The sequence below is a fragment of the Bos grunniens genome, chromosome 10 (genome assembly GCF_055505025.1).
Source record: "Bos grunniens cultivar Pamir isolate PY7600 chromosome 10, Bosgru_T2T1.0, whole genome shotgun sequence".
Classification (NCBI taxonomy): domain Eukaryota; kingdom Metazoa; phylum Chordata; class Mammalia; order Artiodactyla; family Bovidae; genus Bos; species Bos grunniens.
The window spans coordinates 43803646-43818621 of record NC_141174.1 but is presented as its reverse complement, the minus strand read 5'-3'; the positions used below and the strand labels follow the sequence as shown (position 1 = coordinate 43818621).

The following is a 14976-nucleotide window of genomic DNA, read 5'->3' as shown; positions in this document are numbered from 1 at the left end:
GACCAAGGAATTGAACCTAGGTCACCTGTATGGTAGGCAGATTCTTTACCAACTGAGCTACAAGGGAAGCCCAAAAAGTAGGATAAAGATAGAAAAAACAAAGTGTGTATGTTGTGGGTGGGAGTGACAGTATAGAGAAAGAGTATTAATGATAAAATGGAAAAAGTTTCATAAAAAGTAGAATTATTGACATAAGGACCATTTACAACAGCATGACTGGATTTTGAGGGTATTACTTATGCTAAGTGAAATAAGTCAGACAAAGATAAATACCAGAACATCTCATTTATGTGTGAAATCTTTAAAAAAAATGAACTCATAGGTGCAGAGAACAGATTGGTGGTTACCAGAGGTGGGGAGGTGGAGGGTGGGAAAAACAGGTGAAGGTGCTCAAAAGGTACGACTTCCAGTTATAAGATAAATAAGTCCTGGTGATGTCCAACATAGTGGCCATCGTGCATGATTCTGTCCTCATATTTGAAAGTTGCTAATAAAGTAGTTCTTAAGAGTTCTCATCACAAGAAAAAAAAATCTTTTTAACTATGTACTGATGAGTGGGAACTAAACTTATTGTGGTAATCATTTTGCAGTATATACAATTATCAAATCATTGTGTAGTACACCTGAAATTAATGTTATATGTCTTCTATGTCTTAATTTTAAAAAATAACACAGGAGCAGTTATTTAGCAAGTAAAGAGAGTTAGACTGAAAGAGAAGGGAAAAGAGAATATGGCTTAGGGAAGGAAAAGTTTACCAGAACAGGACCTCATAACCCAGAATTAACCTGCCAAATGAAAGATGTACTTTATGCAAAAAGGAAAAATGCTTAGATTCCGTATAAAGACTTTTCAGTAGAGAGTTAAACTCCTGTTATAATGAGCCCTCATATAACTGGTGAAGAAGAAAATGGCAGTCTACTCCAGTATTCTTACCTGGAAAATCCCAGGGATGGAGGAGCCTGGCAGACTACAGCCCATGGGGTCTCAAAGAAGTCAGACACAACTGAGCAATTGAGCATGCATGCATGTAACTGGTCCTCATCATAAACTCAAGATGGCAGAAAAGAAAGCTTAGCTTCCTAGTGCCTGTGGCTCTCGACCTGATTTGAATACAGTTTTTTTTAAAAAGATGAGTTGTATTATTTTAACATGATATAAACCTAGAATATATTTTCCTTCAATAAATTACATGGTATAAATTGAATATGAATATATAACCTTTTGGTTATTGTGCCCTATATGGGTTCTGTGATAGAAATGACCTTAAATAAATGTTTGCAATGAATTTATCCAAAGGTGGGCATGTTTTCCCACTCAAGTACCACTTTTGTTAAAACTCTGTTAATACCCTGTAATCTGGCTCTACAGTTTCAGGGAAATACTGTGTGTTCCTCCTCAAACCTCCCTGCTCCTTTCCCAGGCAGCCTCCCTAGAGTCCCAGATGCATGGAATAGTAACCATCCTGATACCCAGTTTTCTGATAAGAAAGTGGCATGTTGATAAATAAGCAGTTTAGCAAATGTACTGGTTGATAGAAATAAATCTTTTTTTAACCTAAAGTTCATATTTAGCCCAGACCTGGTGAAAAGGATCAGGATATTAAAAAAAAAAAAAAAATGGAACACCATTTTACACTTAATCTTAGCCAAAAGGCCAAGAAGCGATCAGAAATACCATTTTAGTAGACCAGAGTTGAAGGGACTTGTGCTGGAAGAGTACGTTAGTGGCTTCTGTATAACTGGGAAGAGACAAGGAGACAGAACTGAAACTGACTGTTCAATAAAAGAAGCTTGTGACCCTTTCCTCTTCAGCTCCTGTGTCTGCCTTTCACTATTTGTGTGACCCCAGAAGGGGTAATGGGAGAATTAGAATATTTTGCTACCTTGAATCAAGGTGTAGGACAAAGCTATGTCTTGAACTTCTTTTGAATCCTTCATAATATGTTGATTAGCACCAGACTTACAGTAAATACTGAGCTGACTGATAGAATAAGTTAGTGTTTGACATTGAAGAGAAGCTAATTTTAAAAGTAGTTTACTATCTGCAAGTTGGTAATATTAACTGTAGTGTATAAAAAGAATTGGTTTTTATTTGAAACATTACATCAGTGTAGTTTCCAAATTAGATAATATAAACATCACCAAAAACATTAATTTTTTATGTAATAAATATCTTCTGTTTCAACAGTTTTGTCTCCAGAAAAAAAAATAGTTTAATAAGTTAGTGGTTAATAACACACCAACTCTGAAGGGTAGAATTATAAAGAGTTTTACTTCTAGATTAAGTATTTCTTCATGGTGTATAACTTTTTAAGTATATTAACTTTGTAATCAGAAACAACTTTAAGTTAGTATTACAGATAGATTTTAAAAATAACTGTACATGGCAGAGATTGCTGAAGTTTCTGTGTGTGTTTATGCAGGGAAAACATGAAGGCAATGACAAACACTGAAGATAGAGAAATGAGGAAAAAGAAGGAAGAATATTTTACTTTTAGTCCTCTAACAGTTATAATATTTGTGGTCATCTGCTGTATTATGATGGTCTTACTTTATTTCTTCTACAAATGGTTGGGTAAGAAATCATTTTATATTTGCTACTTTTTAGCATACAATCTTTTCATTTACTTTGCCAGATTTATCTTTTCCTTTAAGGCATTCAACTGGAAAACTTAAGTGAATAATTAAAAAGTGATATTAACTTTTTAAACTGTCGAAAATGTTTAGGTCCCTGTTACTCTGGGATTAAAAAAAAAATTCTGATTTAAAATATACTGTGACTCAAAATAAGAACACTTCTTCATGGACAACCTGAAAGAATTGCTAGGGTCCCTAAGTTTTCCTCTCTGCAGATAAAGCGTAATAGACAGGTATCTAAGCAGACTGAGGATTTCTTGGTAGCTATATACAGTTACATGAAATCTAATAGAAGATTATTCAGATTATGAATTTATTGCTTCTGCTTACTCCTAAAGTGTGATTGGTCCTTTTTTTCAGTTTGCAAATCAAAATGTATTGCTTAAATTTTGTTTTACTTGTGTGAACATTTAAGATCATACTACATCTAAAAACACACAGGTACTTGCTTGTAGTTTAAAGAGTAAATGATACTTTTTCCTTTAGGAAGGAAAGGGTCATGGCTTGCCCATCCCCTGAACACTCTACTTAGTGTTCTGATAAGATGGAAATCTGCCATTTGTGGCCAACATGTAGCAGAAAGAGAAGGGAGCCCAAGAAAAAGAGTGTGCCTAATGAGAATTAGCAAAAACCCTTTGTGAAAACCACCACAGGCTACAAAATGTTTATTTAGAGAATAATAGTATAATTTTCTAGAGTAGAAAACTAAGGCCTCAGGTTAGTTTCACTTTAGTTTTCAATTTCTCCTCTCCTATGGTAGCTGTTTTGAAACCATACTTACATATATTTCCAAATAGAAAAAAATTATTCTTGGAATATCACTCATATTCAATATGTTGTTGGGAGAGTGGATACGAGTGTGGTATTTATATTACGTCATCATTGCACAGCTAATTTTTCTGTTTTAAATTCTCAGCCTTCAATTGTGTGTCTGACCCTCAGTTGATATATTTAGTGGTCTTTGATAGAACAGAGATTTCTCTACTTTACCCTAAAGCACGTTTTAGTTTTTGGTAAGGGATTTCCTTAAACTCATCACTATTTAAAAATTGACCCTGTTTGTAATTTTCAGTGTAGGAGGAGGAAGATCATTTTAAAGCTCTTGGTTATCCCATGATGTGGGGTCTAATTATGACTCTAACAATGGTGTGTGATATTGTAAAATTTAATATACTTTCAAATGGTTCCTTATGGCTAAAATTGATGCCATTTCTTAATACGTTCAATGTATTAAATTGCTAAGATTCTCCATGCCATTTTATGTTAAGTCATGCTCAAGAAAATAACTAAAGATAGTTATATTTACCAAATTCTCTCTCATACCAAATCATTTTCTTAGGTATAGTAGGACACTAAAACTCTGGTATGGCTTCCACAGCATGACTTCCACTAGAGTTTAAAATCTTGGTTTGGAGACCTTTGGTGGATGACTAAACAAACTCAACTTGGCAATCTTTGATTGTCAGTCTTACTACTTAGATTGTCATATATGTGCAATAATAACATAATAAGCCAATGAAAAAATAATTTGTCCAAGATCACCAATTAGAAAGTGATTAATTTACTGCCCCTTATTTACTGTCTCTAGTTTGCTGTCTTTTCTCACATACAAAACAAAGTTATAGTTTTCTGAAATCTAGTGGAATTTGCAAAATTCCATTAAAATGTGTATTTCCATTGTATAATTTCGAGAAATTTCACAAAGCAATACTTTTAGAGCATGATAATTTCTTCCTGTTTTTAACAACAGCAAGATCAAATGTTTTTAATTTTAAGTAATTTTCAACCAAGTATAGCTAAAATAGAAAAACATTAGTGAATTTTAATACCTTAATATCACATCTAGACAATGAGGTTTGTTTAAGTGGATTTGGTTTTACCACATGTAAAGTTATTAGAGATGAATTCCACCATAGGAATATGTAGACTTCATGATTAATGTCTAAGGTAGGTAAAAGTTCTCATCTTTAAGATTTTAAAAAATATTTTAGGGACGCATGTATACCTATGGCTGATTCATGTTGATATATGGCAAAAGCCACCACAATATTGTGAAATAATTATCCTTCCATTAAAATAAATAAATTTTTTTAAAAGTAAAACATTTCCACTAAAAAAAAAAAAAGTATTTTAAGTGGTTTATTAATTCTTCCATTTAAATATAAATGTCTACAACTCATTTTATAGACATCTTTACCAAACATGTGACTTTGAATCATTGAATGATAAAATGCACAGCTACTAACATAAATCTAGCAATGTTTTCTTAGGTCAGTCTCTGAAGGCAAAAGAAATAAAAGCAAAAATAAACAAATGGGACCTAATAAAACTTAAAGCTTTTACATAGCAAAGGAAACCATAAACAAAACTGAAAGACAGCCTATGAACTGGGAGAAAATATTTGCAAAAGATGCAACCATCAGGGGTTAATATCTAAAACACACAAACGGCTCATACAATTCAATATCAAAAAAACAAACAACCCAATCAGAAAGAGGGCAGAAGACCTAAATGGACATTTCTCCAAAGACAACATACAAATGGCCTATAGGCACATGAGAAGATGCTCAGCATCACTGATTATTAGAGAAATGCAGATCAGAACTACATGAGGTTTCATCTTACACCTGTCAGAATGGCCATCTTCAAAAAGTCTACAAATAATAAAATTTTTGAGAGGGTGTGGAGAAAAGGGAAGCCTCCTATCACTGTTGGGGGGAATATAAACTGGTGTGGCCACTATGGAAAACAGTATGGAGGTTCCTTAAAAACTGAAAGTAGAGCTAACGTAGGATCCAGCAATTCCACTTCAGTGTATTTATTCCAAGAAAACAAAAAAGTAAATAGAACCTATATATGCATTCTTATGTTCACTAGGGGCTTCCCTGGTGGCTCAGACAGTAAAGAATCTGCCTGTGTTGCAGCAGACCCAGGTTCAATCCCTGGGTTGGGAAAATTCTCTGGAGTAGGAAATGGCAACCCACTCCAGTATTCTTGCCTGGAGAATTCCATGGACAGAGTAGCATGGTAGGCTACAGTCCACAGGGTCACAAGGAGTTGGACATGACTGAGCAGCTAATACTTTCTTTCTACTTCTATGTTCATTGTGACGTTATTTACAATAGCCAAATTATGGAAGCAACCTAAATGCCCATCAATAGCTGAATGGGTAAAGAAGGTATGAGATATATATATAATAGAATATTACTCAGTCATTAAAAAACAATGAAATAATGCTATTCGCAGTAACATGGGTGAACCTAAAGATTATTATGCTAAGTTAACTCAAACAGAAAGACAAATAATATGACATTATGTATGTGGAATCTAAAAAATAATACAGATCAGCTTATTTACAAACTAGAAAGACAGCCATAGTAAAGAAATTTACAATTAAAGGGGAAAGAGAAGGGATAAAGTAGCAGTATAGGATTAACAAATATACCCCACTATCTTTTATAAAGATAAACAATGAGTATTATATACCACGGGAACTATATTTAGTATCTTGTAATAGCCTATATTGGAAAAGAATCTGAAGCTGTACACCTGAAACTAATCCAGTATTGTAAATCAACTGTAATAGTAAAATTTTTTAAAAAAGAAAAAAATTGCAGAGCCAGCTTCAGCCCTTAAAGAAATCCTAGTAGTGTGTAGTGGAACTGAAACAACACATGAAATACCACCCTTAAAGCTCAGGATCTAAGTATAAGTATGTTCAGTTTAGTAACCAATTCAGATTATGATATGGTCACTGCATTGAAAATATTATTATCCAATAAGAAAGCTAAAGAACTAATATTAATTGTATAAAAGTTTCTTACCATGTTTCCTTATCGTGTTTCCTCTGTTCTCATATAATTTGGTGTCTTTTTTTCTAGTTTATGTTATGATAGCAATTTTCTGCATAGCATCAGCAATGAGTCTGTACAACTGTCTTGCTGCACTAGTTCGTAAGATACCATGTGGACAATGCACGTATGTATCTCTTGTGAGAAAGCCCATAATGGTTTTTGTAATTTAAAACAATACAAGGAAAAATAGGACCTGTGTTGTAAACCTGTGAAGTCCAATATACATGTTGCTATTTTAATTAAAAATAATTAAAATTAAATTAAAAATTCACTTGCCCAGTCCCATGAGCCACGTTTCAAGTGCTAATTAATAACCACATGTGGCTAATGGCTGTGGTATTGGACAGCACAGATACAGAGCATTTTCATCAACACAGTTCTATTGAACTGGTGAATATTTTATTATGTATCATTCATTGTAGTTAAAGTCAAGGCTTTAAAATTGAGGTTTCAAAAAACTTTCTTGTCACTGTGGCAAACATTCATTTGTTACATTAAGTGAACACAGTATTTCATCTTTAGGGTAAATTAATGTATTTCAAACTGTCTTTTAGGATTACCTGTCGTGGCAAGAGCATTGAAGTGAGACTTATTTTTCTCTCTGGACTGTGCATAGCAGTAGCTGTTGTTTGGGCTGTATTTCGAAATGAAGATAGGTATGAATACTCATTGTATTTCCTTTTAGGTTAGACTCAGGAGGGGTTGTGTCATATCTTGCCTTGATAATTGTTCATTATGGATTTTTTTTCCCCCAGAACATCCTAGTCTTGAAACATGCCAAATACTTAAATAAAGAAATCTTGTGCTAAAGGATTTGAGGTTGTCTAGAGAAGGAAATATAAACTAGGATTTAAACATCTAAACTGAAATAGGCTCCAATAATACACTTATTTATGGTATAGCCACACAGTGAAGTGCAATGCAGCTGTCAAGAATGAAGATTTCTATGAATTGATATGCAGTGATTTCCAGGATATATTTTTAATTGAAAAAAGCCAAATATGCAAGAATATCTAGCATATGCTACCTTTCATGTGAGAAAGAAAGAAATATAAGAAAATATATAGGTTTCTGTCTATTTGCAGGAAGGATAACCAGAAAATAATTTTAACAGTTCATTAATAAAATTAAAACCCCAAAGGATTTAATAGCCCAAAATTTAGGAGGAGAGTTCATACAATTGTAGGCAGCTCCAAGTATGATAATCAGTTGGTAATTATTCATGCTAGTTGTCAATTTCTGGTAGAGTTTGATGTATAGCTCTCATTTCCTTTATGCTTTAGCTATCTGGAAGTATATTAACATCGTATCCTTTGTTATGAGCTACCTTTGTAAAAAGAGACATGTAAAATTCAAAGATTAAGGATAAAGATGCACTTTTGTCTGATACACTTTCTCCTGAAGCAAGCTTTCAACTTTTTCTTAGTGCAGTAGTCTTCATTATTCTCAGTTCAGTCGCTCAGTCATGTCCAACTCCTTGTGACCCCATGAACCGCAGCACACCAGGCCTCCCTGTCCATCACCAACTCCCGGAGTCCACCCAAACCCATGTCCATCGAGTCGATGATGCCATCCAACCATCTCATCCTCTGTCATCCCCTTCTCCTCCTGCCCTCAATCTTTCCCGGCATCAGGGTCTTTTCCAGTGAGTCAGCTCTGCATCAGGTGGCCAAAGTATTGGAGTTTCAGCTTCAGCATCAGTCCTTCCAATGAACACCCAGGACTGATCTCCTTTAGGATGGGCTGGTTGGATCTCCTTGCAGTCCAAGGGACTCTCAAGAGTCTTCTCCAACACCACAGTTCAAAAGCATCAATTCTTCGGGGCTCAACTTTCTTTATAATCCTACTCTCACATCCATACATGACTGCTGGAAAAACCATAGCCTTGACTAGATGGACCTTTATTGGCAAAATAATGTCTCTGCTTTTTAATATGCTGTCTAGGCTGGTCATAACCTTCCTTCCAAGGAGCAAGCGTCTTTTAATTTCATTGCTGCAGTCACCATCTGCAGTGATTTTTGAGCCCACAAAAATAAAGTCAGCTACTATTGCCACTGTTTCCCCATCTATCTGCCATGAAGTGATGGTACCGGATGTCATGATCTTAGTTTTCTGAATGTTGAGCTTTAAGCCAACTTTTTCACTCTCCTCTTTCACTTTCATCAAGAGGCTCTTTAGTTCTTCTTCACTTTCTGCCATGAGGGTGGTGTCATCTGCATATCTGAGGTTGTTGATATTTCTCCCGGCGATCTTGATCCCAGCTTGTGCTTCCTCCAGCCCAGCATTTCTCATGATGTACTCTGCATATAAGTTAAAAAAGCAGGGTGACAATATACAGCCTTGACTATTCTACTAGAACAATAAAATATGGAGACTGTAAGAGGTTTTTCTGTTGTTATAACTGCTACTTAATAGTTGAATAGTCAAATCATAGCAATTGAACAGTATTGCTTTAGTGATATTTTTCTTTTGAAATGTTCCACTTAAAAATAACTGAGTAAAACAATAGAGTAATTTCTTTTGATTTTAGGTGGGCTTGGATTTTACAGGATATCTTGGGGATTGCTTTCTGTCTGAATTTAATTAAAACACTGAAGTTACCCAACTTCAAGGTAAAGTAGACTACTTTGCTAGCTAAAGTAACGTTTTCTTTTTAAAACAATTTTATAAAGGTATAATTTACATATAATTAAATGCACCTCTTTTAAGTGTATAGATTATTGAAACTTTACAAATATGTAACTTTGTAACCACTATCCCAATCAATTATAAAATATTTCTTACCTCATCAAAAGCTCTATTATGCCCTTTATCAATCAGTCCTAATCCCCAACCGAGGAAACCACTGATTTTCTACATAAAATATTTTTAATCATTCACATAGTATGCCAAATTCATATAATCTGTACAAGACTAAAATAAGGAAGAACATTTCTTTGCTTCAATGATTCTTTTTTAAAAGAATGGGTTGAAGCAGATAAAATTTTAATGTGATTTATAGAATAAAACTACAAATAGCAATAAACATTAAATGCCTTAAAAAATAGTGTTTAAATGTATGTTACATGTTTATTTGTATTTGCAAAATAATATCTCTTAATTTAAATATGAGAAGTTTGACCTTTAAATTTGTTTCTTTCTTCAACAGTCATGTGTGATACTTCTAGGCCTTCTCCTCCTCTATGATGTATTTTTTGTTTTCATAACACCATTCATCACAAAGGTATGATATTTTTTAAATCCATAAGAAACAAACTAAATGATTAGAACCTTAAATGTGCTCTTAGAGTATTGATTTTCCAGATGTTTACCATTGACTGGGTTCTAATTCTCTTAAGAGAATTGTCACTGAAATTGGTCTTTTAACAGAGGATATTTTTAAGGCTTTACACCATTTTGCTAAAAAAAAAAAAAAAAAAAGCCTCCTGATTGATATAAACATGAGAAGGTCTATAAATTTTATTCCTACACATTTTAAAGTAACTTTTCTTTCTATTATAAAACAATAAATATTTGCTGTAAATAATACAGACTGCAAAAAAGAATGAAAAGATGTCATTGCTTCTTTCATTTCTGTAACCCTAGTGTCTGACTAAGAAAGAGCTCAATGCTGGAAGTCTAGAGACCTAAAGTGTAGACCTGTAATTTTATAACCCTGAGCTGCTTAGCCACTTAGCCCTCAGTTTCCTAATCATTTGAGTGAGGGAGTATTGCTAGCATTCTATCCTCTGTTTCTATCAGTAGAATTCTTTCGGTTGCTTCTGCAAAAATCCAACCTAACTTTTCTATATGAAAGAGGTCCTATCTATTCAGAATATGTGCAAAGGCCAGAGAGGAGGGCCTGTCCTCAGGAGAAACTAGACCCAGGGCCACATACTTTTCCTTCCTGCTTCTGTCCACCTTTTCATTGTCTCAGACTGGCTTTTTCTATGAAGTTAGAATCGTAGCAACTTGAAACTCCTAGGTCATCTATTCCTAACTATACCACTAGCTCGTCAGTAAAATCATGGTGCTGTCCTTAGAATAAGGGAGAGGTGTTGGGTAAGTGTGGTAGTCCTTCATTATTGGCCCAGTTTTTCTACCTTGTCCCTATTCCTATCTCATGAATATATTACTAATTATTGCTTAATTCTTCTACTTTTCCCACTTTGAGTCTCATTTTCTAACTTTATCTCATTTTTTTATCCTTTGTCGCTTTCATATATTTAGTATTTTATAATGACTGCTTTTTCCCCTAGTAGTTCTTTGTTCTTTAACCTCTGCATTCTGAAATATCTGCATTTCTGATATTGGCTATGATGGCATAAGACAAACATATGCCCCATTGGGGAGCTAAAATTGCAACTAGGTAACAAATGTAGTTAACTGTCTCAAAACACTAGTACCTTTCCATGCTTTAATGGTGACCACCTGGCTCATTGACTTAATTTGCAATGGTAACCTAAAAAAGCATAGAACTAGTATTAGGAATATAGCAAAAGCTGTTAATTTACTAAAGCATATTTTGAAGTTCGTTCTAAACTTGTTCTAGCTTGTGTCAATTTATTTGATTTAAAAATGTTTCTATGAGTCACTCCATCACAGATCTCATAATGAAAATAAAACACCCTCTCTACAAAACCGTTCCCATAGGTCAATGGGTAGTCATACCATATGACTACCCGTTTAGGCTTCCCTGGTGGCTCACGCGGTAAAGGATCTGCCTGCAATGCAGGAGCCCGAGGTTTGATTCCTGGGTCGGGAAGATCCCCTGGAGAAGGAAATGGCAACCCACTCCAGTATTCTTGCCTGGAGAATCCCATGGGCAAGAGGAGCCTGACGGGTTACAGTTCTTCGGCTTGCAGAGTTGGACACGACTAAGTGGCTAACATTTTCATACCATATGACGCTTACATTGCACGGTGAACATAAAAGCTATAACTAAACTCTTCTAAAAATAAATTTTCCATTATGTTTTAACACCTAGTATCACTTTATAAATGCCAAACTTGTCTACCAGCAAACTATGTCCATTCTGTTCACATAAAAATGTCAGGATTTTAAAGGTATGTGTGGTAATAGTAAAGATGTCTTTGAGTCTTCTTTCTTCTGTGCTTAGGAAATTTTTCTTCTTTTTTTCCATCTTTGATCCCACTGACTAGAAATGTGACTTCTAGTAACCTGATCCAATAGAAAAGATTGATGTGCTCTTTGGAGTTCACTCTTGTAGATTTACCTTAACACTGTCTTCTCAGTCTGGTTTGTTAGGCAAATCAAAATGAAAATCAGATACATGATTTCTGATTTTTGTGGTTTTCACTGAAAATTTCAAGAATTAAATATTAGACATTCTAAATAACTTCTTGACCCTGGTATTAGTATATTTTTAATGAGTTGGCAGGGCAGGTAGCCATAGGAGTACAGGTAGTAAGAGCCTGTCTTTTTTTTTTCTTCATCTACCACCATACTTTGTATAGTGTCTTGCAAATAGTAGTTTCTCAGGTAGATATCTTTGAATGTATGAGAGGATGTCAGTAATGGTCTTCAGTTAAATGTTTTAAATAACAATTTGAAAATGAACTAAAATAAACTCTTTATCTGGAAATTGAATCACATCATGGGCGTTTCCTGTAAGCAACTGTATTTAATATTAGTTTATTTTCATAGACTCCTGTGATTTAACCCTTCTGTAACCCAAATCTTAACATGAGGAAAGGATTTCTGTTGCCAAGGAATTTATTCTTTTTTCTACTCAACTCGGGTATCAGTGAAATCCTCTTAAAAATAAACTCAAGTAATTTATTCTATGCTCCCCACCCACATGGAAAATAGTATAGCTAATCAATCAAATTCTCCTAAAAATTCAGCATTTATTTATCTTCCCATGACCTGTTTGGGGCATTATTTTAAGTGTAAGATGGTTGCTCATGCAGTCTTACCTTGCTACATCTAAATGTTTCCTCTCTCCCCAGTAGACTTTACTGTCAGGAAAGAACTTTTTAATGAATTTCTCACACAGCCCACATAAAAAGACCTTAGACATGCACAAGGAAAAAATTCTGCTAAGGTTAATGTTTTAATTGGTGTATTAAGAGCAGGCAAAGCTGAAATTGGAGAAGAGTCAGGATAGAGAAATGTTCTCAAGTTCTTTAGGGCTTGATCTTTTCAAGTTTGGCTTCATTGTTAATGTGGTGAGTAGACAGAAGGTTAAATGTATATTTAAATAAAGTCATCTATTTATTACAAATCTGTATATAAAAAATTTCAGTATTTCTTCTGTCCCTGTTCATTGTTATTGCTAAAAATGACTAATGACACATAGTATATGCCATAATATAAGTAAAAGCCCTTAAAATGTATAGCCCATAGAAGAAATGCTAGATATTAGTTGTCAATATAAATCAGTGCTCAAACCTTCAGTTGAAGAATTTTTGTGTGGTTTATCTGTAAGTTTCTCTTATTTGTTGAACTCTAATAAAGTGGAGTAGTATGCTAGGTGAAATTTGTTTTAGGTAACTCCAATTTTTGCTATCTGCTGCTGCTGCTAAGTCACTTCAGTCGTGTCCGACTCTGTGCGACCCCATAGACGACAGCCCACCAGGCTCCCCTGTCCCTAGGATTCTCCAGGCAAGAACACTGGAGTGGGTTGCCATTTCCTTTTGCTATCTACAGGGACCATTTTAGGAAAATCAGTCTACAGATGACTTTCCATCAGCTTACGGTAGGCCATAGCTGTGGCAGTAGATCATAAATGTGTGTGTGTGTCCAACTCTTTGCGACACCAAGGACTGGGGCCCACCAGGCTCCACTGTCCATGGGATTTCCCAGGCCAGAATCCTGGAGTGGGTTGCCATTTCCTTCTCCAGGGGATCTTCCCAACCCAGGGATCAAACCCATATCTCTCGAGTCTGCTACATTGGCAGTCAGGCTCTTTACCGGCAGTGCCACCTGGGAAGCCCTAGGTCATGAATACTGGAAGATTGTTCACTTTTAGTGATTGAACAATTTCTTTTACCTTTCTTAATTTTAGAATGGTGAGAGTATCATGGTTGAACTTGCAGCTGGACCTTTTGGAAATAATGAAAAGGTAGGGGTGGCAATTAAGTACAAATGGCTGCCAGTGTATTTGTGTGTGTCCAGTTAATAATTTTGCCTTCCTGTGTAATTCATTGGTCATGTAGTGCATGTTAAGGTATTGTAAAGCTTTGTTTCTCACAAAATATAGCCCTTTTGTTAGTTATTCTAAATTATTAAATACCTATTGACTTGGGTTTCATCCTAGAATGATGGAAACTTGGTGGAAGCCACTGCTCAACCATCAGCTCCCCATGAGAAAGTAAGGATTGTATTTCAGATATGTTCATTGGACTTTAAATCATACCCTCTCAGACAAGACTCTTCTTTGGGGAAAAAAATCTAGATTGTCAAAAAAAAAATCTCTTTCAAGGCCTGAGTCCTCTATTTTTGGTAAAAAGGAAAGAAAAAACGTTAGATATGGGGATACTGGATTAATACTCTTAACTCTACATGTGTGTTGGGTTTTGTTTTTCCATAACTGCATATCTATGTCTTTCAAGCTTTCTATACATTCAGAGTATATATATGTTTAATTTATGTTCTCTGATTTCAAGCTTTTTTCCCCTCATTTTCTAAAATGTTAATTTTAAAACATTAAGTTATTCTAACATCAGTCCTTCCATTTCTGAAGATGTGGGTAAAGATTCCTAAGAAGTTTATTGGTGGTCTCTCTTTTTTTTTTTTTTTGTAATTACAGTTACCAGTAGTCATCAGGGTACCAAAACTGGCCTATTTCTCAGTAATGAGTGTCTGTCTCATGCCAGTTTCAATACTGGGTTTTGGAGACATCATTGTACCAGGTAAGCAGTTGTTTGTAACAATTTAAGTGAAAATAGACTGATGATTTAAATTGTCAGATGTGCAGTATCATATATCAGATGTTAAAAGTTACCTGCTCTTTAAGTATTTCTGGCTAATGCTAGAGTGACATTCAGTGACAGGAATGGAGAAAAAGTGTTTTGATGGGTAGAAGATAAAGCCCAAATAGTAACAACCAAAGTATATCTCCCAGGGCTCAAAAAATGCCTTAGAAGAAGTAACTAGGCTCAATTTGACCTCTTCCCCAAGAAAGTATATAATAAATCCCCTTTAAAAGTTGAGTTTAATAATGCTAAATATATTATAATTTCTGTTACTTATGTTTTAAAACAATAGTTATTTGTTTAAACTAAGTTATTTGAACTAAGCAACGTCGTGATAAAGAGGAAAACACCATAGAACAACAGCTAGTAGGGCACTATAATACCAAAAAAATAAAGTGTGTGGTGGAATTGATTGCTTTCTACTAGAATGTCTGCTCTAACAGTTAATGCAGTTTGGCCTATTTTCCTCACTGGGCTACCTATAGAATAAACTTAATCCCAGCCCAGGAATAATATAGTATTCAGTTCAATTCATCGCTCAGTCATGTCCAACTCTTTGCAACCCC

General features: G+C 34.8%; 1 protein-coding gene across 4 annotated transcripts in view; it reads left to right on the top strand.

Annotated features, from left to right (window-relative positions):
• The window catches only part of SPPL2A (signal peptide peptidase like 2A), a 56349-nt gene that overhangs the window by 23183 nt on the left and 18190 nt on the right, over positions 1-14976 (top strand). For 2 of the 4 annotated variants that reach the window (XM_086320916.1, XM_086320914.1), the window contains exons 6-13: positions 2424-2575; positions 6519-6615; positions 7046-7147; positions 9022-9103; positions 9640-9714; positions 13501-13557; positions 13753-13806; positions 14245-14347. In XM_086320916.1, the coding sequence (XP_086177042.1) occupies positions 2424-2575; positions 6519-6615; positions 7046-7147; positions 9022-9103; positions 9640-9714; positions 13501-13557; positions 13753-13806; positions 14245-14347 (722 nt within the window). The remainder of the gene's footprint in view (positions 1-2423; positions 2576-6518; positions 6616-7045; positions 7148-9021; positions 9104-9639; positions 9715-13500; positions 13558-13752; positions 13807-14244; positions 14348-14976) is intronic. The other 2 variants (XM_086320917.1, XM_086320915.1) reach the window with 1 other exon arrangement.